General features: G+C 48.0%; 1 protein-coding gene across 5 annotated transcripts in view; it reads right to left on the reverse strand.

Moving 5' to 3' along the window:
• XXYLT1 (xyloside xylosyltransferase 1) overlaps positions 1-26,666 on the reverse strand; it is a 188,728-nt gene that overhangs the window by 144,924 nt on the left and 17,138 nt on the right. For 4 of the 5 annotated variants that reach the window (XM_019650461.1, XM_019650452.1, XM_019650444.1 and 1 more), the window contains exon 2: positions 15,566-15,713. In XM_019650461.1, coding sequence (XP_019506006.1) covers positions 15,566-15,713 — 148 coding nt within the window. Of the gene's footprint in view, positions 1-15,565; positions 15,714-17,022; positions 17,197-26,666 lie in introns of those variants that run through there. The other variant, XM_019650480.1, reaches the window with a different exon arrangement.

A 26,666-nucleotide genomic window follows, 5' to 3' on the forward strand; every position in this document is an offset into this window, starting at 1 on the left:
GAAAAGCCGGGTGTGGGTTTGACCAAGAACAATTTAAGGCAGCTACTGTGGCCAGAGAACAGGATGGACTTGGGGGAGCAGCAAGAAACTAGGCTGAAGGGAAAATGGACCCAGGCGCAGCCAGGAACGTTCCAGAAAATGTCCAGAAGCCAGAGTAAGTGGGTGGGGGAAAGAAAAAAAGAGAAGGCCTGAGAGTCAATCCAAGGTGGTTAGCGGATAGGAAGCAGCATCAGCATATACACACGTGGCTTGAGTAGAGAAACTGAGCATTCTCCTGTCAGAGGGATGATGCACACAGGTAGGGACAAAGAGAAGATGCATACTTAATGTCAACCCCAGAGGTACCTGTCAAGCACACTGGACTGACGGATTTAGGATGTGACACCTTTGGCAGAGGCAGCACCCCCTAGGGCGTCTGCTCAGGCTCAGACTCAGGCTGCCCTATCCTTGTCCTCCTGCCCTACCCTTAGCCCCTTAGCCTTCAAGACCTTGCGCAAACCCACCTCATCCTCCTTGACAAAAAGTCCCCTCTGAACTCTGACAGAGCTGACAGTACCTGGTCCATTCTCCATGCAAATCAGCCCACATGATCGCCCTGAAGTCCAGGCCCAGTTCTGATGCTACTCCGCTGACCTCCGACCCCCCGCTCCATAAGCACCCATTTGCTTGGGCTTGCTCCCCAAGGGCAGCGTAGCAGCACCCACCCCAGTACCCTGCACATGGCAGGAAGACAGCAGACCCTGTACAGGTGACAAGGTGCTTGAAATAAATACTGCTTGACCTCTTGACAGCAATAAACACTGGCTGGTGTCTTTACTGGTAGCCAAGAATTTAAAAGAGGAACCCGAAAAGTTAAAAGACAGAATATTAACAGAGGGGACCAAAATGAAATACATGACTGTTCAATCATTTTGGCAGCTATTTTCATTAGCTGACAAAGAGCTTCTAGCATTAACTGAGTAAAAAGTGGTCTCCATCACAGTACTATTTTTAGCATTTTATGACAAATTTACTCAGCTGTTCCTCTTCAGAATAAGGGGACTCAAATGCTCAAATCTGCTCCATAAGAATGGCCAGAAAGTAGTTTTTACTGAAATCACTGGACGCATGTTTATAACCTTTGCTCAGTATTTACTCAGATGTTTTCACTCATGCAAGTTCCTGAATATGTGCTTTGCTTTTTGCTTTTTCCTGCACCTCACGCCACGGTGAACGCTGGCGGTCAGGGCATCATCTGCTACCCAGGAAATCAGAATCCACTGTGTCTCCTCCAGGCTTGGGGTACCCCATCTAGAAACAGTTGTCCAAAAAATTCAAATTCCTGGTTGTGACTAACCCACAAGGAACATCCAATCTCTATGCAATTTATCAGAAGCTGCTGGAATTCATCCCTAGGCAGTTCTAAATGGGCTGAAGAAAGAGTGCTGAGGTGACTCCCCCGAACTAGAGTAGTTCAAGATACACACCTAACAAAAATACCTTCATTTAACTCACTTGAGAGATATTTAGTGAACACCTACTATGTTCCTGGTTGTGTTCTAGGCACTGGGAACACGGCAATGAATAAATGCATAAAACATCCTGCCTTTGTAGAGCCTACATTTGGATGGGGGGGGACAAATGATGGGGGAAAAAGGAAAATACATTCTCTGTCAGATGGTGGAAAGGACTATGACGAAAAATACAGCAGGGGAAGAGGGGTCACGGGCACTGCAGAGGAGACGAGTACAATTTTACACAGGACGGTCAGGGGTGCCCCCCTGAGGAGGTGACGTCTGGACAAAGATGGAAAGGAAGTGAAGAAACAGCCTTGGGGACATTTTCAGGATGGTGGTCCAGGAGGAGGGAGCTGGCAAGCGGGTGTGGCACAGCGGGGTGAGCAAGGCAGAGCTCGGTAGGAGCGGAGCTGACCATCACGGCTTTAAAGAGGGCTTCAGGCCCAGGAGGCGTTGCAGAAACATAAAGACCCAGAACCTAGTCTAGCTGTGAGACTAGACTAGGCGTTACCCCTACCCACTACACTGCCACTTAAAGCTGCTCGCTGTAAGGATGATAAAATGACCAAATGGAATGAGGTCTATGGCTGTAGGTGGCCAGACGGTACCCTTGTATCCAACCCCTCAGTCTATAGATGAGGACTAGCCACCTGGGCAGAAAAGGACTGACAGAAAGATGGTGACTGAGTTAGAAATTCTAGCCAGCTGCACCTGGTGTGGCCTTTCTGGGCCACACAGAACAGGCCTGCTTCCTCTTTCCCAGGACGGCCCTTCAGAGGCAGCGAGCCATCTCTAGCGTGTAGGCTCAGTTCCCTTAAGGGTCGATTTCAGGATCCCTCAGCTGCCCTCTGGGTCACCCTCCTCTGAAACCACTGCAGTTTGCCAAATGCTGCGAGGGTATTCTGCTCGCAGAGTGGCACCAGACATACACCTCGCTCCTTTTAAAGAACTCTGTACCCATGGTCCCACCGTGATTCATGATCCAGAGAAAGTCCTCCCAACATGTCTGGGTCTGAGGTCAATTTCAGGATCGGCTACTTCAGATCGGCTCCGGAAACAGTCATGGTATAAGCAACACAGTAATAATTAAAATGTCATGCCCAGGGACATGCTCCATTGGCCTTGCTGACAGGAAGTGCCTTTCTCTGAAGGCTGAGGCTGCCTGCCCCAAAGCTCCCCCCCACACACCCCAACAAAGAGAGCTACAAAAGTGTTGTACGTTTATTATTCTTATTTTAGGGCAGCATTTCTTAGAGTGAGTTCTGTGAAACAACCCCATTTTAGAACGCGAATAGGTGTTCCTCAAAAATGTGTTGTTCTGTGGTTAAGTTTGAGAAATGCTAGGTAAAATATAAACATTTTTTTTACTTTACTTCAGTACTTTCGGAGCTTTTGATTTGTTTATATTTGTGACCTCCAGGAGGAAAAGCATTAACGACATCTAATACTAAGCATCTCTCTGTGCCAGGTACTATGAATCTTCATTTGTACACTCATTACTCCCATTCTCTAAACAAAGTATCAGTAGCTCAGAGAAGTTAGGTTGCTTACCCACAGTCTCTGTTAGGAGTTAGTTAGGAGGGGGTTAGGCAGTACTAGACGTTATTATGGCTAGAGAACTCAGAGAGAGCCCATGCCCCTACTCCTGAGGAGGTTTCTGAGACATTTATACACACCAGGGGTAACGGCAGGTGGGAAAGTAAAGGACCACTGTATTACTAGCTGGGGTGGGACACAAAAACTCTCTGGCAAACCAGGTTAGAGTATGTGCCTTAGGCCCAAAGTCTCCTCCAGCCCAAGTAAGCATGAGGGATAGAGGAAAGACAAGAAAAAGGTGCCTCTCTCCCAGAACCCTGAACCCCTCTCCACTACACCCCAGGTTCCAGAACATATACATCCTCCCATTGGATGCATGTCTGCCTCGCCGAAGGGCAAGTAAACATTGATTATACAATAGTTTCATGATTTGGTTTCAAAATGAACAAAGTTATGAAGTTCCATAAACCAGCCTTAAAAGCCTTCTCTGCTTTGTGAAACTGCTATGAAAGAACAGTAGAGAACATTAAAGACCTTGCACAGTAGTGAGTAAAAATACAAAAAGCACAGAATACAGAAATCCAAACTGACTATGGCTTTTGCTACATTTGTCAGATTTCACTTAAGGAGGGAAAAAAAAAAAGATGGAATTTTAAAGGGTTTTTGCAAAAGGCTGCACACTGACCTCAGAGTTTCAAAGCATGAATGAACGAATGAATAAATCAGAGCTGCCAGCCTGGATCTTTCCATTTTGGTCTTGTCCCCAGCCTGCAGGCTTTCTGGCCCCGCCTCCATTCTGTCTGAGGTGTGGCAGTGAACCTGGGCTAAAATACACCCACACATTCATTACCAGAAATTCACACCAGCCTTTCTCATCAAGCGCCACTGACCCAAAGTGGACCCAAGATTGTTCTCGCAAGAGTCCGGTCATCTTCCTCCAGCCTCAGGACAGCAAGGCCTCAGTGAAAGGGTGCTGAAATAAGAGGTTCAGGGGTGACAGCACCCATGATGCCAGGAAAAGAGCTGGGAGCAGGTCTGGACCACCCCCACCCCCATTCATCCTCAGTCGACTTTTCTACAACAGCAAGCATCACAATAAGCTTCAAGAAGGTAACCTGGAACAAAGGAGGCTCAGGCCCCAAGTTCCTACATTTTTCAGGATTTTATAATATTTTGCATTTGCCTGGTCTTTTTATACACTTAGATCTTAGGAAACATGAGTAGGATGGAGCTGGTGGGGTTGGTAATAATAATGTGCTATGACTGTAGATTTCAAGTACCTGGATTCTGGGAGCTAGTGAAAAAGGTCTTTGGGGAGGGTGTGGGGAGATGAAGCATTTTCGCTGCAATACTCCACAGTAACCCTGAGAGAAAGGCAGGTCGGAGATGGCAACCCTCACCCGGGGGACAAGAGGTGACATGATTTGCCCAGGATCATCCAGGAAACGTCCTTCTCCCATTCTCAGAAGATCTTTCCAAAACGCAAAGTGGGTGCTCTAAGAGTCTGAGCATAACTCCAGCCCCACACCCTCTGGTGCTGTATTTGGAGGCATAGCTCATCATTACCACCCAAACAGCTAATAATTACTGGGCACTCGCCATGTGCTATGCACAGTGCTAAGGCTATTAAAGGTATCAGCTCATTAGTCCTCTGTAGTACCGCATTTTGCCGTGTATAATGCGCACCTTTTTGCCCAAATTTGTGAAGGAAAAATAAGGATGCACATTATACATGGGTAGTACTAATTCCCTATCTATATAAATGTTTTTAGTTCTATTATTTATGCTTATCAGTTAAAAGCGTAACTCTAGAAATCAATAACAATATCCATATGCAAAATAATACCTTGGAATATGATAATCGGTTTTGTTGAACTTACGATGAATTTGCAACAACCAAGAGTTCTTGGCCTCCTATGATGCGCAAATTTGTTACTGGTACATAAACTTTCTTGTACCTTGTATCTGTTCTTATGTTTTGTAATTATTTGTTACATAAAATTTCTTGTACCATCATATGTTTAAAAAATAAATGCTTTAGAATACAAAAAACAAGTAACTAAATGTAAACAAATAAAAATCTGAATTAAAAAATTAAAGCAAAAGATTTTTTCCTTGAAAGTTTGGGTCAAAAACAGGGGAGCACGTTATACATGGCAAAATATGGTAAGTAATATAGCATCCCCATTTTGTAGATAAGGAAACTGAGATCCAGAGAGGAGACAAGCTAACACTTTACCATGTTCCAGGCACTGCTCTAAGCCCCTTACATATACTACTCATTTAATTCTCATAACAACCCATGAGATGTGAACGGTTGTTATCTCCATTCTACACATGAGGAAACCAAGGCACAGACAGGCTCGGTAACTTGGTCAGAGTCACACAGCAGGTCAGTGATAGGGCTGCCAAGAACCCAGGCACTCTGCCGCCAGGCCTATGTTCTTAACCATGACACCATTTGGCCACTTTTAAGTAACTTGCCATGGTCACAAATCTAGTGAATCACAGAGATGCGATTTGCACCCACCTCTGTCTGACTCAGAGCCTAAACTCCTGTTCTGGGTGATTTACCAACCGATTCCCTTTTCAGGCTGCTTCAGACCTGCCTGGCTCCATGCTCCTTGCAGATACTGGGCCTGCAAGTCAAGGGAAGCTCATAAATGGTCATCTATTACCCCACACAGTAAAATGGGGCCAACTCTTTAGAACAGTGAAACAGCATTTTAAAATCTCTTGGCTTCCACAGACCACAGCTGGTGGCATGGGAAGGAGACAGACATCACCAGCAGGACGTGCGGGATGGGGCACAAGCCATGGAAACATACCCTTTAAATAGTGACCATCCACATTGTTTAAGCATGGGCGGGGGAAATAAGAGTAACTTTACAGTAGAGAGAAATCTGACAAATATTACCTCAGCCACGTGATCAAGGTCAACATCAATGATGATAAATCATGTATCCTTGATATGATATGATGAAAATGGCACTTTACCTCTGTAGTCTCCCTCTCAAAAACCCGTAACTCCAGGCTAATGATAAGAAAAACATCAGATAAATCCCAACTGAGGGACATTTTTCAAATATCTGACCAGTACTCCTCAATACTGTTAAAGACACCAAAAACAAGGCAAGTTGGAGAAAATTTCACCATCAAGGGAAACCTAAGGAGACATGAAAAGCAAATGTAATGTGGCATCCTGGATAGGATCCTCGAACAAAAAAGGGGCATTAGATTAAAACTAAGGACATCTGAATAAAGTGTGGGCTTTAATTAATAATAATATATAAATATCGACTTATTAATTGTAACAAATGTACCATGTTAATGTAATATGTTAACAATAGGGGAAATTGAATGTGGGCTACATGGGAACTCTCTGTACTAGCTTCACAGTCTTTCTAATAAAGCTAAAAGTATTCTAAAAAATAAAGTTTTTCTTTTTTAAGTGACTATCCAAGACTAGAGAGTGAGGCAGATGTGGGGAAGATGCTAAGGCCCAAAGTGCCAAGGACCAAATGGGCCTCTGAGACGTTAGAGTGAAGAAGACACACATCTGGAAGGGTGTACACCAAACCGAAAACTGTGAATGTATAGAAAACAAACACAAACACAACCTACATGGCCAATACACTCCTGGCACGAACATGAAGGGAGCGTGTGCTCCAAGCAACACTCAGAGAACGCCTGGCTGAAGAGGACCGAGGAGGTGATGGAATCCAGTACTCCCTTTGAGTAGCTGGGGAAACTCAGGCCAGGAGAGAGGTCACATCGGACAACCTCAATTCTAATCTCTTAGTCACCAGATGACTTTGATCAAATCACCTCACCTCTCCTGGCCTCATGTTGTCCATCTATAAAACCAGGATGTTAACTCCTGTTTACCTCACAGAATTGTTAGGAGGCTTAACATAGATAATAGATATGTTCAATAACCTGCAACAACTCACAACAACTGTGCTCCTCACAATTAAATGTCATTATCTTGAGATGAACACAACCTCCTGTGGCATGTGTAGTCACACAGTAATGGGACGATGTGATACCCCGTTCCAGCCTGGAGATGACCACTGGCTAGACCCCACCTCTCTAGGCAGTACACCCCACCCAGCACAGTCCTTTCCCCTAACTGGGCATTAGTTTTTCCCTGGTGGCAAATGGGAAAGATAGCCATGGGGGATGTGGAGAGTTGGAGGGGTCCCTAGGTGACCAAATTTGGGAACCACAGCAATCCTGAGAAATCAGAACAAAGTCGGTGGTATCACACTACCCAACATCAAATCATACTACAAGGCAACAGTAATCAAAATAGTATGTTACTGGCATTAAAACAGGCACATAGATCAATGGAACAGATTAGAGACCCCAGAATCAAATCCATTCATACACGGTCAGTTAAACTATGACAATGGAAGCAAGAATTTACACTGGGGTAAAGATAGTCTATTTAATAAATGATGCTGGGAAAACTGCACTGACACATGCAAAAAAATGAAACTGGACCACCTCTTTACACCATATATGAGAACAAATTCAAAATGGATTAAAGACTTAAATGTAAGGCCTGAAACCATAAAACTCCTAGAAGAAAATATAGGGAGTAAATTTGCAGACATTATCCTGAGTAATATTTTTACTGATACATCCCCTCGGGCAAGGGAAGTAAAAGAAAAAATAAACATATGGGATTACAGCAAACTTAGAAGTTTTTTCACAGCAAAGGAAACCATCAATAAAACAAAAAGGAAGCTTACTGAATGGGAGAAGATATTTATCAACAATGTATCTGATAAGGGGTTAATATCCAAAATTTATAAAACACTCATGCAACTCAACACCAAAAAAAAAAACAAACAACCCAATTAAAAAATGGGCAGAGAATATGAAGAGACATTTCCCTAAAGAGGACATACAGATGGCCAACAGGCATATGAAAAAATGCTCAACCTCACTAATCATTGGAGAAACGAAAATAAAAACCACAATGAGATACCGCCTCACTCTGGTCAGAAAGGCTGCCATCAATAAATCAACAAACAAGTGCTGATGAGGTTGTGGGGAAAAGGGAACCCTGGTGCATTGTTGGTGGGATTGCAGATTGGTGCAGCCACTATGGAAATCAGTATGGAGGTATCTCAAAAACTGAAAATGGAACTACCTTATGACCCAGCAATTCCACTCTTAGGTATCTATCCAGAGAAACCAAAGACGCTAATTCGAAAAAATATGTGCACCCCTGTGTTCATTGCAGCGCTATTCACAATAGCTAAGACTTGGAAACAATCGAAATGCCCATTGGTAGACAACTGGATTAAGAAACTGTGGTACATTTATACAATGGAGTATTACTCAGCTATAAAAAAGAATGAAATCTTACCATTTGCAACGATATGGATGGACCTAGAGAACATTATGCTAAGTGAAATAAGTCAGTTGGAGAAAGACAAATACCATATGATCTCGCCTATATGTGGAATCTAAAAAACTGAATGAATAAGTAAAGTAAACAGAAATAGTCTGAGAGACCCAGAGGAAAAACTCATGGTTGCTAGTTGGGAGGGGGGTGGGGTTGAGAGAGTAGGGGAAGGGATTAAACAACATAAATTGGTATCTATAATATGGACACAGGGATATGAAAGACAATTTGGGGAATATAATCAATAATGTTATAAATATTTTTTAGGGTGTCAGATGGACACATGTCTTGTTAGGGAGAACACCTCATGGATGGTATAAAGGCCTGACCACTGCACTGTACACCTGAAGCTGCCGTTGTATAATATTATATGTCAACTATAATTTAATACATATATAGTCATGGGACGTGGAGTATAGCGTGGAAATGGAGTCATAGAATTGTAATAGATATGTATGATATTGGGGGAAGAGTGAGGCAGTGGATTATGGGAGGGGGATTGTCACTTTGTGATGGGTAAAAAGTATAACTATTGCATTGTTTTGTACACCTGAAAGTAATAAAGAAATTTTAAAAAAAATGGGATCATGGTGCCTGCTGCACACCTCTTATAGGTTAGCATGAACACCCTCTATAAAGATGATGGGTAGCGATGGACATTTGTCCCCAGACAGGGAGCAAACACCCTCTTCCTCATCGCAAATGCCCCCTCTTCAGAATGACACCAACAAAGCCAGTTAGAACGACAGTCCCCACACCCCACGGATGACCCCGACTGAGTCCTCCCAGCCGCGCATAAGCATCTAGACACCGGTGCTGCCAGCACAGCTCACAGTCCAGAGGTCCCGATCCCCCCACCAGAGGCCAAGTTGAGGCTGCCACAACTCGAACCCATCCTTCCCCTGTGTAGACACAGGATAATGGGCAGAACTTCACTCCTCAACTGCGGGGAGGGAACCAACAGAAACACAGGGCAGCTGGAGACATGACCCCATCATGGGCACAGACCAGAACGAGTGGCTTCCTCAAACCCCACAGGGACCCAAGGTATACAAACCTCCTAGCTCATACGAAGCTGGTTTTGTCCAAAGCTGATCAGGAAGTGAATCAAATGAAATTTCTATAAGCCCCACACTAATAGAAACAAGGATAAACAGTCTGGTGCCAAGGCCAGCCTACAGAAGCCAGTGAATGCACAGCATGGCTGAAACCTAGCTCCACTGCCCAGGCCTGAGTCCCATGGCCCAGTGGCAGCACTTACAGGACCTAAGAAGGAAAGGATTAGAGAGGAAAACAGAGTTTCCTGGATCTTTCCAGGAGTCAGACCTCATCAAGGTCTGAATTCGTAAGTTGGCCTCCCCGACCCCTAAATTCCGTCGCCTGGACTCATGTTTGTCAAAGTAACACTGAGCCTATCTCCCAAAGGCCCAGGAGTACATTAGGCTCCAAAGTACTTTTTCCCTCCTCCCTTCTACCTTTCCCTCAGCCTCATTCATTTATCCAACAAACCATATTATTCCTCTCATTCCCTTGGGGCATCTATCTCAATTTTGTGTTCAGAGGAAGGCAATCGGATGGGACTAATTCATACTAAAGTACAGAGGACTGACAGGCAAGTGTTTCCACAGCAGGGATATTTGCATTGGTTTTACAGGGGTTTATGACCCCACAACTAGAGCTCTAAGCCAAAGACTGTATGCTCTACATTCTCTCCTAATTTCATTTCCTCTTTTTCTGAACCCACAGAGTTGCTAAAAGCTGCAAGCTGGGTCGTAATTGTTCCTGATGCAGCCGGTGTCATGACCTCTGTAGCCCCTGGGCTCTCACGGGGAGGGAAGCTGTGCAAAAGCTGGGGATGCCTGTCAGGTCTCAGTGGGTGCTACAGCTCACCTTCTGTATGTGTGCATGCTTGGTACACAACTTGCGTGTACACACGTATACACATGCACCCTCTAGATTAGCTAGCTGCTGCTTGAGGCCAGGGAGTCTACCTATGGGTCTCTCACCGCCTGTCCATGATGCCTGGCCCAGCAGACACTCAAAAACTATATGCAGCTGGACCCCAACGTCTCCCCCTACCATCCATTCCTCATTTCAGACATATCAGCTTTCCTAAAGCATGGATCTGGCCCGGTTCCTCCCTGTCAACATGCTCACAAAGGCCTTGTCTCCTGTGTCCTGGGCCAGCCCTCAGCCTGGCATCCAAGCTTCCACAGAGCATGCCAACCTCTCTCATCCATCTTTTCTCCCACTGCTTCCCAATGTGCCCGACCGTGTCTGTCAAACGTGATGTGCTGTTTCCCAAACACACACACCGCTTCCGAGCTGCCTGGACCGCTCCCTACCTGCTTCCACACAAGGAAACTGGACCTATCCTTCAAAGCTCGAGGACCACCTCTTCCCTGAAGCCCCTCCCCTTTCCAAATGCCTGTGACTCGTCGTCTTCTGAAACCCTCGGCACTGTGTGGATCTCCCTGTGGCCTTCATCCTGCCTACTGGCTGGACCATGCCACCTACCCTACCGCCACGAGCCCATGAAGCAGCGACCGGCAAACATCTCTAAGGCAGCCAAAATGGCCAGCTCCATGTCATGCAAACACCAGACCCCTGGCAGAGGATGTCTATTAGAAAGGGTTGGTTACAGAACAAGAGATCCTTACAGGAAAGTCTCCCGGGGCCTCTGGCCAGCCTTACACACTGCCAATCGTCCAGGCCCCTGCCTTCCCTACCCAGGGAGAACACCACCACAATCATACTCGTACACCAGGCATCATGGCTCAGCCTTGGTAAGGGTTGTTTTTATGGCCCATGTCACGAAGCCGGAGCCAATAACTCCTAGGAGCCATGTGACACAGGACAAGGAAGCTGGCAGTTCCTGAGGAGCTGCTCTTCACTCCCTCCAGCTCCAGTTGGGCAAAAATGTTTTCTGTTGCTGAAGATGCTTCCAACGGTGACAAACCTGACACCGCCGACAGGAGGAGAAAAGCCCTGAGGGCATGTGAGTGAGGAGCTGAGAGTGCCAGCATGTTTGTGAAGGACACATAGGCAGGCGAGTGTCAGTGGCAGGACCTGCCAGTCAGCCACACATGACCAATCCAACAAGCAATGGAAAAAAAAACAAGCTCTAATCAAAATCAGAGCCAGCGTGTTCTGCCTGCAGGGCCCCTGCATTCCTCACTCTGCAAATGTGGTCTGGGCAGCGCTGCTCCAGGACGCTCTGGGCAAAACACATGAGGTTATCTACCCCCCACCCAACCCAGTCTGGCCCCCTCTGCAGAGCTGCAGCGAGGGGCCGAGCAGAAGAGAGAGGAGGCCAGGTTTTGTAAGCTTCAGGGAGCTGTGTAGGTGTGAGAGCCCAGGCATTCAGGTCCCGGCCAAGGCATCAGAAACCCGGGTGGGGGACCCAGCTTATTCTAAAACTTGGTGAAATGGCCAGACCGCAGTTCCTCCCTTCCTCTCCTGGCAAGTGGGGACAGCAACTGTCCTGATGCTCGTATGTGGCTGCCTGAGGTCCTCCCAAGAGGTCAGACATCAATGGGCTTAGAAAACTGTACAGACCTCAATTGTACTGACTGACAACACTACAATAGGGGGAAATTAACACAGGTTTTGTAAGGGTCACCTCTGGCCCAGTAATTCCACCCGTGGGGAGCTATCATAAGGAAATAACCCTAATTAGAGAAAATAATCTCTTTGTATGTAGATATTCATCACAGTACAATTTACGATCATAGAAAAATAGAAAGCATCTAGGTAGCCGAGAACAGGGAAATGATAAAGTGAACTAAGGGTTCATCTACTCAATGGAACCATTCAAAAAAATTTTCAAACACTGTGACTACCCAGAAAATGGTGATAAGTAACATTAACTGAAATTTTCATAATATAGCTTTGCTTGTACCATTCCTTTCATTTTTTTGGTTTGTTTAAATGGAGGTTCAATTTCATACTTTGATATGTAAAAAACACTCAGAATAATTGAAATACATAGTTTAGCTCCTACTTTGGCTAAATTATTAAAAAGCTACATGTTGGGAAAATATAAGGTAATCAAGAATCAAGAGTGATGATGCTTATGTAGTAGTAAAAGGATAGCTTTTTTCTATTTTAATGTTGTCAGATGTTCTCTTTGTGAATGAGTGTTACTTTTAAAATAGAAAAAAAAGAAGTAAATATATTTCAAAAGTAGCTTAAATACATAAGGGTGATCCTTATGCTAAGGGGCAGGGTGTTGGGGGGAGGAGAGGCTTGGACACAGAGAAATAACCTGGATTTCTGAGGCAAACACCAGACGGGACCTTCTGAGACATAACTCAGAGGAACACAGCTTTCCTGACCCAGCCTTCCTGGACGGAACCAGGGGCTTATCACCCACCCATGCTCCGTTCTCACTTTACCAGAGAAAAAAGAACAATGTCAAACAAAATAAACAAAATAGCAAGAATACACCAAACACACAAGAACAAAATCTTCAACAAATCCCCAACAACAGCAATTTCTATGATTAAAAGAAAAAAAAGAGAATACAAAAAAGGCAGCAATAAAGAGCCATGACAAACGCAAGACAGCACTAACGGTGCCTGAAAACCAAGCATCCTTCCGAAAACTGCAGGAATTCCAAAGGATGTGCCCAGAAGGAGCTTCACGCGTGGCCAAGCGCTGTGCAGCAGCCAAAATGCTCAGCAGAAGCGCCCCAGCCTCCGCGGGAGCGCTAGGGCTGCTCGTTTCATTTTATGACTATCAGATTTTAGTAACTCCTAATATCTCTCTTCTTAGGAAGCTGACTTTGGGCAGATGTGGAAATGAATCTCTGGCAGCACATTATCATTTCCCTGAAGAACCCAAGAACAGGCTCGGTGTTTGGGGCTGCCCCCTGCACACCTCCTTCCCCACCTCCTGACACAGGCCCCTCAGAGGCCTGGACCGCACGTGGAGGAACACCAGTGATCTGACCTAGTGCATCCACAGCAGAGCTACCAAAGCCTTGTCTCTGCAGACATCGCCCCCTGGACAAGGCCAGACTACCGGGCAGGGCAATGTCAGGGGTAGAAGGGCAGCAGCCTGAGGCTCCCTAACTTCTGTCATCTGCACGTAACAATTCACCGCCGGGCCCTCCCTGGGCACAAGTATTTCTCTACCCTGACAATCCCCAAAGGAGAATTGTCTATTTCCCCTCCCTCTGGTGCCCCAAAGCATAACCTGGCCTAGAGTTTAGTACATGATGGCAGAGAGCTAACTGCTGAAGAGGCAGGGGGGGGAATGGAGGGCCAGGCATGCCTCCTCCTCTCAGATCTCCTGCTGTCCCTTGTCGGTTCTTCTGCCCTCGCGTTTCATTCGAGGCCAGTCACACATGCAGGACAACAGCGCTGGTCAGGCCCTGAACGCCCATCTGGTCAAGACGTTTCAAACTAGTTTAATCATGGAACCCTTTGACCAAATAGAATTCTGCTCCACAGCCTGATCTATACAGCAATCAAGATAGACTGCTAGGAGTGGGGGTGAGGGCAGGAGAGGTAGGGTAAGAGTAGAGCCCCTCTCCCCTCGGCTCCCCAAACTATAGAACCCCACAAGGGATTCCTGTGACCCTGAACTCTTCCAGTGCAAGCCGAAACAGTTCACTAAATCAGCCTCCTCATACACAGGTTAGGAAACTGAGGTCTACAGACACACAAGTGCTTAGTGGCAGAGCTAGGACCAGCAACTATACTGTCTCTCACCCCCGGCCCCCCAACCCCAGAATCCAGAAGAGCAAGAACCATACCTTCCTCTAGCCTGAGTGGCCCACAGGCCCTGCACCAGGCCTGACCAGAGTTCCCATATGGCCCACCTGAGAGGGTGGAAATAACTGCTATTTGGAGAAGTAGGTCTCCATATCAGCCAGACCGGGGTTCAAATCCCAGCTCTGCCCCTTAAATTGCTGTAGAACCCTGGGCAAGTCACTCAAGTCCTTGGTCTCACTCATCTAACCTCACAGGTCTGGTGGAGGGACTCGGAGAGCTCACAGAGCTGCACCTAGTTTCTGTGAAGAATCCGATTCTTTTCCCTGTGCCTTTTTGCTGAGCTCATTTCCTTTCTCTGATTCCCTCTCAGTGAAGCTCCCTGAGCCCTTGCCTTACAGCTAAGAGAATATGCAGGGCCTCCATGCTGCAGGAACTTGCCTTGTGGAGACAAAGCCCCAGCTAAAATGGATGAGCTAGATGTTCCCATGGAATGACAACCTGCCAAAGGAACCGTGTATCAACCTCCAACTCCTGAATTCCTGGCTTACCAGGCCCCCTCAAATGGTGGTGCTCTTCACACCCCTTCCACTGCTGGTCTGCTGGGCCGGAGGAGCAGGCCTCCACCACATGGCCTGGCTGTTGGGTTGTCTGGTCTGCAAACTGTTAGAAACTCAATCAGTTACAGCTCGGAAAGCTGCTACCCCAAGACCCCAAAATTCTCTTTATCACCCCCTAAAAGGCTCAGGTCATGGTTCACCATGGCCAGAAATTGGACACTATCCAGGGCTCCAGAATCCATCAAGGGACATTTGGAAGAAAAAAATCCAGATGCTTGGGACACCCCATGAAAGAGATCCCCACACACAAGGCTTCTAGTCCAAGGATGACAAGACCTATCACAGCAGACAATCACATCTCTTCTACCCGTGAGGGACCAAAGCCCAGAAAATCCATTGATGGTGGATTAGAGTTTCAAAAAAAAGTCCTACTGAGTCACAATTTGTACCTCTCACATCTAGATTTGATATTTTAAAGTTGGATAAGTACAGGTTCAAACTGAAAAGAACAGACTAACAGATGTAGAGGGAGGGTCATCTAGTCCTACCTGCCATTCATCAAATGAGCAAAGTGAGTCCCAGAGGGGGCTGGAGCCCACACTGCACCACACACTGTGTCCTCATGAATGGGCCCCCGGGGCTGTGCAACCCAGGGCCCTGCCCTTGATGCTCTGTGCAGGAAGCCCTGTTACACAAAGGGCGTGGCTGGCCCCCTCGCCCTCTCCTTTGTGTTTCCGTGGAGCTCTTCTGACCCAGGGCACCGGCAGGACTGTGCAGCCAGGGCAGCAGAGGCAAACACCAAATAGCAGGGGCTGCTGCCCCTGGCATCCAGGTTACCTTTGGGCATGATCTGGTGCATGGCCACCGAGAGGAAGAAGATGGAGTCACTGTAGTAGGTCCCTGAGCCGGCACTGAAGTGCTTCTGCATGGCCTCCACGATGGGGAAGAGCTTGTCCGTCAGCACGGCAACATCGTGAAAGACGACCTACAACAGAGCGCAAGGAAAAGGAAACCGCAGCGGTGAGCAAACGGGATCCAGACACCCAGCACACACATGGGCCCACGGAGGGGAGACAGACAGTGCCTCTCAAAAGTCCCCAAGTGAGAGTTAAGGAAACAGGGAACAACGGGGAGTCAGCAGAGGCTGCCTGTGGGGACGGGGAGACAAAGTGTGAAGGGTGTGCAGGCACGCACGTGGGGGCATGTAGTGGGAAGAGGAGTTAGAGCGAGTGGAGCAGCCCCCAGTCTGCTTTCGGCTTCTGAACTTCGAGTTGGGCCATCCTGAAGGCAGCTTTGTGCTCAGTGACTGGAAACCAGGTGAAGCTGTCTGGTCCTGAAATGAGGACCCTCAGCATGACCAAGTGGCTGGCACTGGCCCCAGCATCGCCGCTCCTGGTAGCCACTACACACGTTTCATATGTAGGGCAGTCAGGGGCTGCACGTCCCTCGTCCAACAGTGTGAAAAGTGAGATGGTCCCTGGAAAATGCCTAATGGCACAGTAAACTCATCCATCAACTCAACCAGCATTTTGTGTGTGTCCCAGGCACTTTGGAGGTGCTGTGAGAGGTATAAGGAATAACGAGGCACCACCTTCCTCAAAATACTTAGAGTCTAGAGATGTCACCAGCTGCCGAACAGAGCTCTGAAGTTGATGAAACACTCACACATACACACACTGATCCCCATGAAAACCCGGGACTTCAGAGAGGCAGGCATCACTGTTATAGCTCCAAATTACAAACAAGAAAGCAGATACTCACAGAGGTCACACTTGCCTAAGGTCATCGAGCTAATAAGTAGCAGAGCCAGAACTTGAACCTCATCTCCAAAGTACAAGCCCCATGATCTACCAACTATACATGCATCCTCTTTCCTTACCAGCGACCGACGGAGGAGGAAGGCAGAGTGATTAGAGTAGACAAGAGTACTAATAGGACACTAATGAGTCGGTTTCCTTGTTCGGCGTTAGTCCATATTTGCATCCATCCCACGCGTAGCCTCAGCTTCATTCCAGATACCAAATTACCATGCGTTCTGCTCATATCCCTTTTGTAAGTTTTTCCTGCCACTCCGTGTACCCCACCACATCTAGAACTCTCCACTGCACACAGGAGGCACGCAATCAATACAGCCCAAGCCAGAATGTTCCTTGACCTTCTTCAACCCTCACAAGAGATCTGCTGAAGACTCCTTCCACCTCCCTCTTTCCTGGTGGCCACAGAACAGGACAAGCCTGCAAGGCTGCCACATGCTGCTGAGCCACCACCGTGCCGACTCCAGAGCCAAAACCTACCTGAACAGGCACCAACGGCAAAAGGAGAAGCCACGTAATTCCCCCAACTGGTTTCTTGCTGTCAGTGGCCCCAGCAGAAAGAGAAAAGACAGGTGTGGGTGGTGCCCAAGAAGTTCTCAAGCAGGTAGGCTCCATTTTGTCATTTCCTCTGCGCAGGTTCCTTCCCGGCCCAGGTCTCATGGTGTCACCTGCCTAGCATGCACTCCCAGAGCCTCCGTCAGCCGGTTAGAAGAATCACCTCTCACAGCCCTGCCTTGCTGGTAAACCGCCCTGTCTGCTTTTCCCTACTTTAGGTTCTGCTTTTGGCCAGAAACCTGTTTTTACCTGAACTCATTTAACTTCTGCTTGTCCTTAGCTCTACTTAAGTTTCTAAAACACTATTAAACTTAGAAAACCTTTTATATTGCATTAGTCCTCATCATTCCCTAACTGTAACCCTTTAAATCTTTCTTTTACCTCTTTAGAAAAGTCTTTTATAAATTTCTTGATGGTGCATTTTTCTTCTAATGTACTCTTTTCCTTTACCCTTTTTCTGACTGTTTTTTCCTCTTACTTTGACTTTTTCTTTTTTGTGGCCTCTCAACCTGAGATGGGGAATCCGGCCCAGCTCTGCAGTTTCCCAACACACAGACCATCCTTCACCTCCCACCCCATGCCCCATGGCTGCCCTCACCCCATCCCTGTGACTTCCTGGCTGCATGGGCATCAGAAACCCTGACAGGTTTCCCCACCTCCTGCCTTACCCTCCTCCAAACCAGCCTCTGTAGTACCTCTCAAGTAATCTAAATATACAAATGCATTTCTCTCTCTCTCTCCTTGGTTTCAGAACCTCTGATGGTTCTGCACTGCCCTCGGTTATAGTGCAAATTCCCCAGCGAGGCTTAGGAGGTCCAGCCCTACTGGCTCTGGCTACCTTTCTGGCCCTCCCTCCTCTGGGGACTGAGCAGAGCTGAACCCAGCAGTCCCCACCCTGCCCACCGCACCTTGGTGTCCTGTATGTGCTTGTATACTTATGTCTGCTCCTTGCACCATCTGGAACCCCCTCTCCCAGCCCCACCCCTGCCTCCCAGCCCCCACCTGCCTGGTAAACTCCTATCCAGTCTTCCAACTTTGCTTGGACACCCACTCCAGCCTTCACACGACCTCCCACGATTCATCACGCCCTCCTGTGCACCCTGCATCACACAGGGGGAGGCACCACTTCCCTATCTGGCCCCTCTACATCTATCTGTTTCTATATCTGCTGGATGGGACACTCCTTGAGCCCTGGGGCTGTGACTGCCCTGTGCCTTGTGCCCAGCCCCTGGGCCCCTGACAGCCCATCAGAATAGGTTTGCTGAACTAAATGAACTGCACTTTGGGCCAGTTACTAAACCTCTCTGAGCCTCAAATACAGGAGTGGTAACACCTACTTCCTATGGTGGCTGTTAGGATTACCTGGGGCAAGCAGGTAAAGCACCTAGCTCGGGGTTTGCCACGCTGCACTTAGTCCTGAGTGTCAGCATCCTGCCCCCACCTCTCTCCTCAGTACCGAGTCCCCGCTCCTCACAGATCAGTCTTCACTCCTGAGCCAGCTTTTCCCTCTGAGTCTCATTACACCTCCAAACCACTGCTGGAAACTGGAATCTGACAAGAAGCTGGAAGCTGACAAAATAGCTAGCTCAGAAATGGAAGCCTCTGCATCCAATAAAAAGGAAGAGAGAACATTGATATGTATAACCAAGTGTGCGCGCGCACGCGCACACACACACATAAACACACACACACAGAGTCAGAGCAGGGTCTGCCACAGCCAAGCTAAGGGAGATAAAGAGATTTCAACAGCCAGCTTCTTCTCCTACGTGAGCCCCCATCTCCCCCCAAAGCTTCATAGGAGACAAAATACATCCCATCAGCATTAATAGATTTATGAGGACAAACCGTACTCAGTACATTGTTCTAAATGCTGTACGGTAAAGCCTGCTTCAATGAATATTTCATACAATAAATCTACTTGGAGATAAATTAATATGTCCCATGGAACACACTTTATGCAGCAAGAAGCAAACCGCAGACACTGCAAGTGTCAGTCAAAACACCCAGGCCTCCCAATGTCTAAACCACATTTGCAAACCAAAGACCTCCCGAGGGCAGGGTCAGCATCTGGCACACTCTGAGGCGCCCAGTCCGGCCCAGGGTCTGGTGTCCAGAAGGTTCAGAGAAGCGAGAGTGATGGAAAGAGAGAGAAAGAGAGGGAGAGGGGCTGAGATAATGCCACCCTCTCTCTGTTCCTCCACTCTGTCAAATCCCCCACCTCAGGGGCTATAGGAAGCCCTGTATATAACCTAGAAACCCAGGACTATATGATGACTCCCATATTGAAGGCAACTGGCCAATGAGAAGATCCAAAACCACGGTTTGCACCAACTTAACTATATAATTTTTAAGGAAATACATTAGAAAGTCAAATCACTATTTATAACTTTTACTAATTTTTATATATTTTAACATTTAATAATCCCATTTATCATAAAATACTTTTCCAACAGCCAGCTTGCAAAATGATTTCTTTCTGAACTCTTCATGGGCTTCCTCAACATGAATGCGTTTATCAACCCTGGAGTCGAGTCACCCAAGCAGTTTTCCAGAGCACATTGTCCTAGTCATCCATTTAACATGCTGGATACAGCTCCTTGTGAATTTATGTTGGATGTTGTCACTGGAAACGGTATCCCAACCCACAAGAACCCATGTTCATATCATTAAGGCAGTTGGTTTTTTCATCAGCCTATAATCATAGATTTGTAGCCACTTACTATCTTCCTTTTATTAGTAATCTTTAAAGACTCACTTATATGTCAATATTCCACACTTATGAGGTCAAAACCCCAGGAATAATGACTAAATCTGTTACGTTTCTTTGCCTCCTTTTATTTTTAGGAATGCTGTCACATGACTTCTAGCAGCACTCCAATTTAGTAATGACTAAGGTTGTTTCAGGCTAAGGCGCTCTCAAGCTGTACTTTGTTATTGAAAATAAAGCATGCAGCTGAGAGAGTGAGAGAGCGCTGTGTAATATGAGACTTTGGAAAGACTCAAGTCTTAATAAAGGAGAATTTGGGGGTGGGGGAGAGAGGGGAAGCTTGCCTCCTATGCACCAGGCACAACACATTCTCCAAACTTCCGACACGGGGATGCCAAAGCAACCAGAACGGCCAGCCTGGTGCCACGCAGGGGCAGGCGCTTTTGCCAGGCTGGCCCTGGGCTTGCTGGCACAAACAGGCCTGAAAAGCCAGGCCGCTGCTCCCCTAAATATTCACTGGGGACATAAAGCCATGCCAAGCCTTAGCTCCACTTGGAGGAGAAAACTCATTAATCACCTGGCACGCCCCACTGGGAGTCAGGTCACGCCGTGCTCTTGGAGCCAAGAAGGGAGGCGGCAGGGGCTGGCCCTGCACACGAGGCGATGCCAGGCTTCCAGGAAACACCAAGGCCTGGTTGAAGAACAGCAGCTCCTCCAGCCACAGACAGCAGTGCCACAGGACGACAACGTCACCTCCCCATGCTTAATCAGAGCCTGTCCCTGGAAGAGTGACAGCATGAAGCTCTAGGAAACTTACCCCAATTCCCGGCACACCCTGCCATATGCTGGAATCCAACTATTGCAGGAACAGCAAATAGGTGTCCACTTACCCCAAGGGGCTGCCCAGGGCACTGAGGAGGAAGGATTGTATGCCAACATCTGGACTTAGCAAGAAAGTGTGCCACTGTCAACAGCAATGTCCACCAGTGAGTGAGGAAACTCGTCCCCCATGGAGCTATCACCTCAGCTCTGTGGGCATCCTGTTTGGGATGGAATCACGCCAGTGACGGGGAGTGGGTACCTCCTGAGAGTCAAGCCCAGGCAAGGGGTGGGCAGTTCTGGGTACATGTTAACTTCTACCATTTAGTTGCCTGGCAACCCTAGTCAAATACTTAAACTCTTCCTCCTCTATAAAATGGGAAAGAATCATGGTGCCTGTCTCAGAGGGCTTTTATGAGGTATGGAGCAGGAGCTCGATAAAGGACAGTTGACATTATCACCCCATTCCAATGCAGTTAGAATGCCTTTCCCATACAAGAATACCTAGATCTGAGACCAGGAATAAATATGGTCCACAGTACATAGTCCCAGATACTACCTGGTAATAATCGGAGCTGCCTGGCTCTGGGATGGAAGGTGGCCCCAGGCCCTCCCTCCTGCTACACTCAGCCCACACCCCTGGTCCTGCCTCTGCTAGGGGCTGCCCAGCACCCACCAGCTTCCCTCCACACTCTTTGTGCTTAGTATGGGGTACTCATTTGCAAATCATGCTTCTAAAATTACTAAAACAATCCAAACTAGTAGGTAGATTAACACAATTCTGAGTTGAAGAGGTCCCAATATGTCAGGAAAAGTCGCTAAGTAAGGACATCTGCCTCACAATTAGAAATAACACGTCCCCCGTGCCCGTCTCCTGCTTGCAGACCTCCGCAGCCTGCAGGACACAAGCAGAGGAGGAGGAGGAAAGGCCTCTTTGAGCTCAAGAAGCAGGGCAGGTCTTTCGGGGAGCTGACAAGCACTTGGCATATTCCCAAAGAGGAGCTGTTTGAGGTTTCTCAGAGAGAGCGGCAGGTCCCCCATTATTCCCCTGCCCCACAGCACCCTTCAGGACAATGGGGGGACAAGTATCAGAGTGACTTGTTCTGAGGGCAGTGGGTGGGGACAGAGTGGGCCCCCTCAAAGGCTGGTCAGCTCCCACAAATGCATTCCTAATCTGTGTGATCTTAGTAAGCAATTCCAACAAGAGCTGGAGGAAGACTGCTTTTCTGGAAAAAAAAAAATTGTTTTCTCATCGACTTGCACTATGAATGTAAAGGCATATGTCTATGAAGGAAAGAAAAGTCGAACGCGCTGGCAGTTCTCGATGCCGCAATCATGCCACACTCTTTTACACCTCAGGGCCTTTGCACTGGCTGTTTCCTCTTTCAGAAGGCTCTACCCCAGAATCTTCAGGTGCCCAGATCCTTCAAGCAATTCAGGTGTCAGGTCAAAGGTCAACTCCTGAGCGCTTCCCTGACCAAAAAAGTAGCTACCCACCCTCCAGTTCCACCCCCCCACCCCCCATACACACACGCACACAACCAGTCCTGGCTGTTCCCATCTGTCAGCACTGAGCAGTCATCCTTAAAAACAAATGCACTCACTCCCTGTCTTTTCCCAGCACTCACTAAACAATACTTTCAGTGATCTCCTTTTAAAACAAACAATCCTTTACCTGGTGGGTATAATCATTCCTTAATTCGCCTCTTTTATAAACCATGAAATTTTGGGGTTTTTACATTTAATCCTAAATTTTCCTGACTGCAGGAGGCAGTTTCCTACAAAATAATGTTTCCCACTCCAAAAGATAAGAAACAAGATGAGAGGGAAGCAAAGAGGGAAAGGAGGAGAGATGAAGATGAGGGGAAACCACAGCATTAGGGTTTCATTGTGAAATCTTAGGATACGCTGTCCCAGTCGACCTCCTCACCAAGAAGTCAAGTGGTTGTTGGTCTGTCAGGTCTTCTTCACCAGATTCCGTGATTTGTCCTTTCTTGTGTGGTAATCTCCCATGACCTATGACCTCCCAAAGAACACTGTGATTTTACAACAAGTGACACCCATAGGGGTCCCGCTTCAATCAGGCAGGCAGGCAGGCAGGTTGCCTCAGCCAGGGGACCTGCCTGCACTCCCAACCCCCTCCCCTAGAGGCCCGCTGAGCCTCAGTCCACACTGGCCCCCACTCGCCTTCCTGGCTCTGGGAGATGGGGACACGGCTGGAGTCAAGCAGAGGAGCAATGGCCCCCAGGGTGCCCCACTGAGTTCAGACCCATCAGACTCCAGGACACTCTCCGTCATTTTCCGAGGTTGCCCTCTCTCCTAGGTTTTATGAAACCCCCTGGTGCAGTGCTGCCCAAAATGTGGTACGCACCCCTGGAGCAGTACAATAGGAACTTCTACGAGGCGCACAGACCAACCATTTTATTTTAATACTTATGGACTTATTTTGATAGGTATGATAATAGAAAAGTTAATAAAAACACCTTAGAACTATGACTTCACAGATATTACCTAAGGAGGGGCTAAGGAAAAAGGGGGGTGAGGGGGAAAGGTGAGTCCGTTTAAAATACATATTAAGTAGGTAATGCCGGAGGCAGTCTAGGATACTGTCAAAAACCGTGAAGGAAACATTCGAATGACCTTTGGAGACGCTGCTCATGTCTATCGCCTCCTTTTGCGGGCGAGTTGATGTGTTTAAAATGCCAAGCACAGCACCAGGCAGCCAGGAGGTGTTCACAGGCTGAGTGAGTCCCTGCCTTCCCCAAGGTCACACACGGCTGACGTCAGAACCAGATCTCCTGACTCCTCGTCTAAAGCCTCTCCGCTAATCCCCTTCCTGTAACCTCAAGCTAAGACAGTCTCCCTGGGCCATGTGCAAGACCCTCCCCCCACCTCCCCACGCCCCATGCTAGGCACGGGCACCTGCTCATTACAGAACCACAAAAAAATGAAATGTGTGTCCGGCAGCAGTGTAGATAAACATGAGCTCATCTGATCGTCGCCATGACTGTGCCCTTCATAACGAAGGTGGCCACAGCCAGAAAGGTGAAGTTGCTTGTCCAAGAGTTGAGCCCAGGCCTCCCTGATTTCAGAATTGGAGCCACCTCTCAGCGATCAGAGGCTGCCCTCACTCCGCCTTTCTCCTATTTCATCCCTTCACAGAGCGGGCTGAGCCCCTGGCTGCGTGCACTGCACACCCAGCTCCATCAAAGAGGCAACACGTTGTTTCTAAGCCTCTGAGGCCTCTGAGACCACACGTCTGAATAAGCTCTAGGCTAGAAAACCTTGTCATGCCCCTAAACTACTAAAAGCCCTTTTTCCTGGACGGGTCCAGAATCCCCCCGTTTCTTCCCATCCCCACAGGCCACTGTCCTCTCCTCCGGGCCAGGACAATGGCCTCCCACAGGTCTCCCATCATGCTATGCACACAGCGGCCAGAGTACCCTTCTCTGCTCAAAACCCAGCAGCTGCGTCTCCTACCACTCAGTCAGAGCCAGAATCCCCCCAGGACCGGGCCGGGACCCGCCCTCTGCCCACTGTGTCTGCCACCCTTCCTCACCTCGTTCCCCCAGCCTGCTCCTGTGCAGACACACTGGCCTTGCTGGTCCTCAAACTCTCGGGCCTCCGACCCAGGCCTCCTGCCCACTGTTCCCACCACCCAGATGGCCTCTCTGTAAGCTACCTGGCCAGCTCCTTCAGGTCTCTGCTCAAATGCCACCTTCTCAAAGACGGTGTCCCTGCCTATCCAACGAAACATCGCGACCACCCCACACTCCAGGTGCCTCCTCTCCTGCTAATACACGGTATGATTTACTGTCCCCATAGCACACTGGACATTTTATTTACTTGTTTGCTTATCGCGGAACAACAAAGAGATGAAATGAAACCCGGCCCTTTTTGAGCCCCTACTCACGGCGTCCCAGGCAGCCAAGTAGAGAAACGGCATTAGCTCATTTAATGCTCTTCCTGCCAGAATGGAAGCTCCACAGGCAGGGGTTTTTGACTCTCTTGTTCACCTATTGTGTATCTATGTCCTGGGACAGTGCTGGCGCCTGTTAGGCTCACAGTAAATACTGGCTCAATGAAGGTTTCACACAGCAGCAATACTGGATGGGGTGACATGGGCCTAAAAAAGACGCACTGCAAAGAAAAGCAGTGCTCCTCTGCTCTGGCTTTTGTGAATGTCCCTGAGGGCCAACAGCAGCCCTTGGCTTCCCCTCTGTCAGTACTAATCTGCTTTGGCTTTAAACCCTTCCCTCGATAAGCACAGACCATTTCACTGAAGGGACAGCTTCATTACACAAGGAGGAAACAGTCAGGCTACTGCTGCCTGCAAGGCAGCCCCTGACACCTCCACTCCAACCTGCCTGTTACCCAAGGCTCAGGCCTGGCAGCTGTAGCTTGAAAAGTGGGACCACTCTGCTAATCAAAACAAGTAAAAAGTGGGTGAGCAATACATGCAGTGCCAAGAGGCCACTCAGGTCACTGATTCAACCCTCATGTTTCAGACAAGGAAACTAAGGGCCCAGCAAGGGGACACAGGGCTCTCCCCAGGTTATGTGGCAAGTCATTGGGGAACTGGCCCCAAAGCCAGGCCCCATGCCTTCTCAGCCCTGCAGCAATCGAGTCAAGGCTTGAATAAAGGCTACTCCACCTTCCGTTCGAGTAGAGGCACCGTTCTCTCTACCCTCATCTACAGAGATTCTGAAAACGCCGGGAAGACTGGTCCAAGTCTCTACACAACCAGGAAGTGCAGTGGCGCTACGGAACAACTCAGGTCTGCCCTCAGTTTCCCTCCTGTCCTAGTCTCAATGTTGCCCTCAAGGCTCTGCCTCCTGATACAAAGGCAGCAGAACTCACACCAAGGAAAGGGGGTCTGTACCAACGCTCGGGAGAATGTGGAATGGGAGTGGGACCACTGGATAAGAGCTTAGCGGGATCTTAGAAAGATGCACACACCCCAGGCCAGAAACGCCCTTCCAGGCGTGGAGCCTGGAGAAGCCCATGCACCTACGCACGTGCAGATGTGGACCTGGATGTTCACGGCAGCAATGTCTGCGATGACACCAAGTGGTATAACCTCGCCATTTCTCAGAGGGAAAATGGATAGACTGAGGTCTACCCATAACAGCAGTTAAAATGACCAAGCAAGACCTACATGGACCAATATAGAAAAATCTCAGAGGGCCGGCCGAGTGGCGCGATGGTTAAGAACTCGCTTGGGATGCCAGAGGGCCCCGGTTCGGATCCCACATATGAGGGCCAGTGACACTGCCCTCCACAGCTAAGATGCTGAACAACAGCTCAACCTGGAGCTGGGCTGCCATGAGTCGCCGGCGACGGCGTAGGCTGCACTCCCTGTGGCAGTGGGTTGCCATGGGCTACTGTATGTAGCCAGCAGCCAGCGTGAGCGGCCCTCCAGCCGCAGTGAGCGGCCGTCCAGAAGCCGGCGACTGATCTGCCTCGCCAGAGAAGAGCGCAATGATGGTGCCAACTTGGGCCAGTGAAGCAACATCCTCCACAACTAGATTGAAGAACAAAAACGACAGCAACTTGTCTGTTCCCCTTCCCCCAATTCCCCAGCACTGTTCCCATCCCCCCAATTCCCCAATAAAAATCTTTAAAAAATAAATAAATAAATAAATAAATCTCAGAACTACAATGTCCAGTGAAGAAAGAAATAGTAAAAGGATATATAATGAGAGCATTTCTATAACTGTTTAAAATATACAAAGCAATAAAAAAATATATATTTATGGACACATATGGGGGGGCAAAAATTGTATACACATGACATGTATTCATCTTTTGTCATCGGTATCTACTGAGTATTACAATTTTAATACAGTTTTTTCCTTTCTTAAAATGTGTATACATTTTTGGGGGCACCTTCTGTATATATGTAAAAGTACAAAACACAAATTCCATAAAGCACACCACCTTCTTGTATGTGACAGTGACTACCTCTGGAGTGGATGTGATGGGGAGGAAAAAGGAGTGGGCTTTGGCTATATCTGTAATAGTTTATTTCTTCTTTAAAAAA

Source organism: Hipposideros armiger, unplaced genomic scaffold (assembly GCF_001890085.2).
Source record: "Hipposideros armiger isolate ML-2016 unplaced genomic scaffold, ASM189008v1 scaffold_8, whole genome shotgun sequence".
Taxonomy (NCBI): Eukaryota; Metazoa; Chordata; class Mammalia; order Chiroptera; family Hipposideridae; genus Hipposideros; species Hipposideros armiger.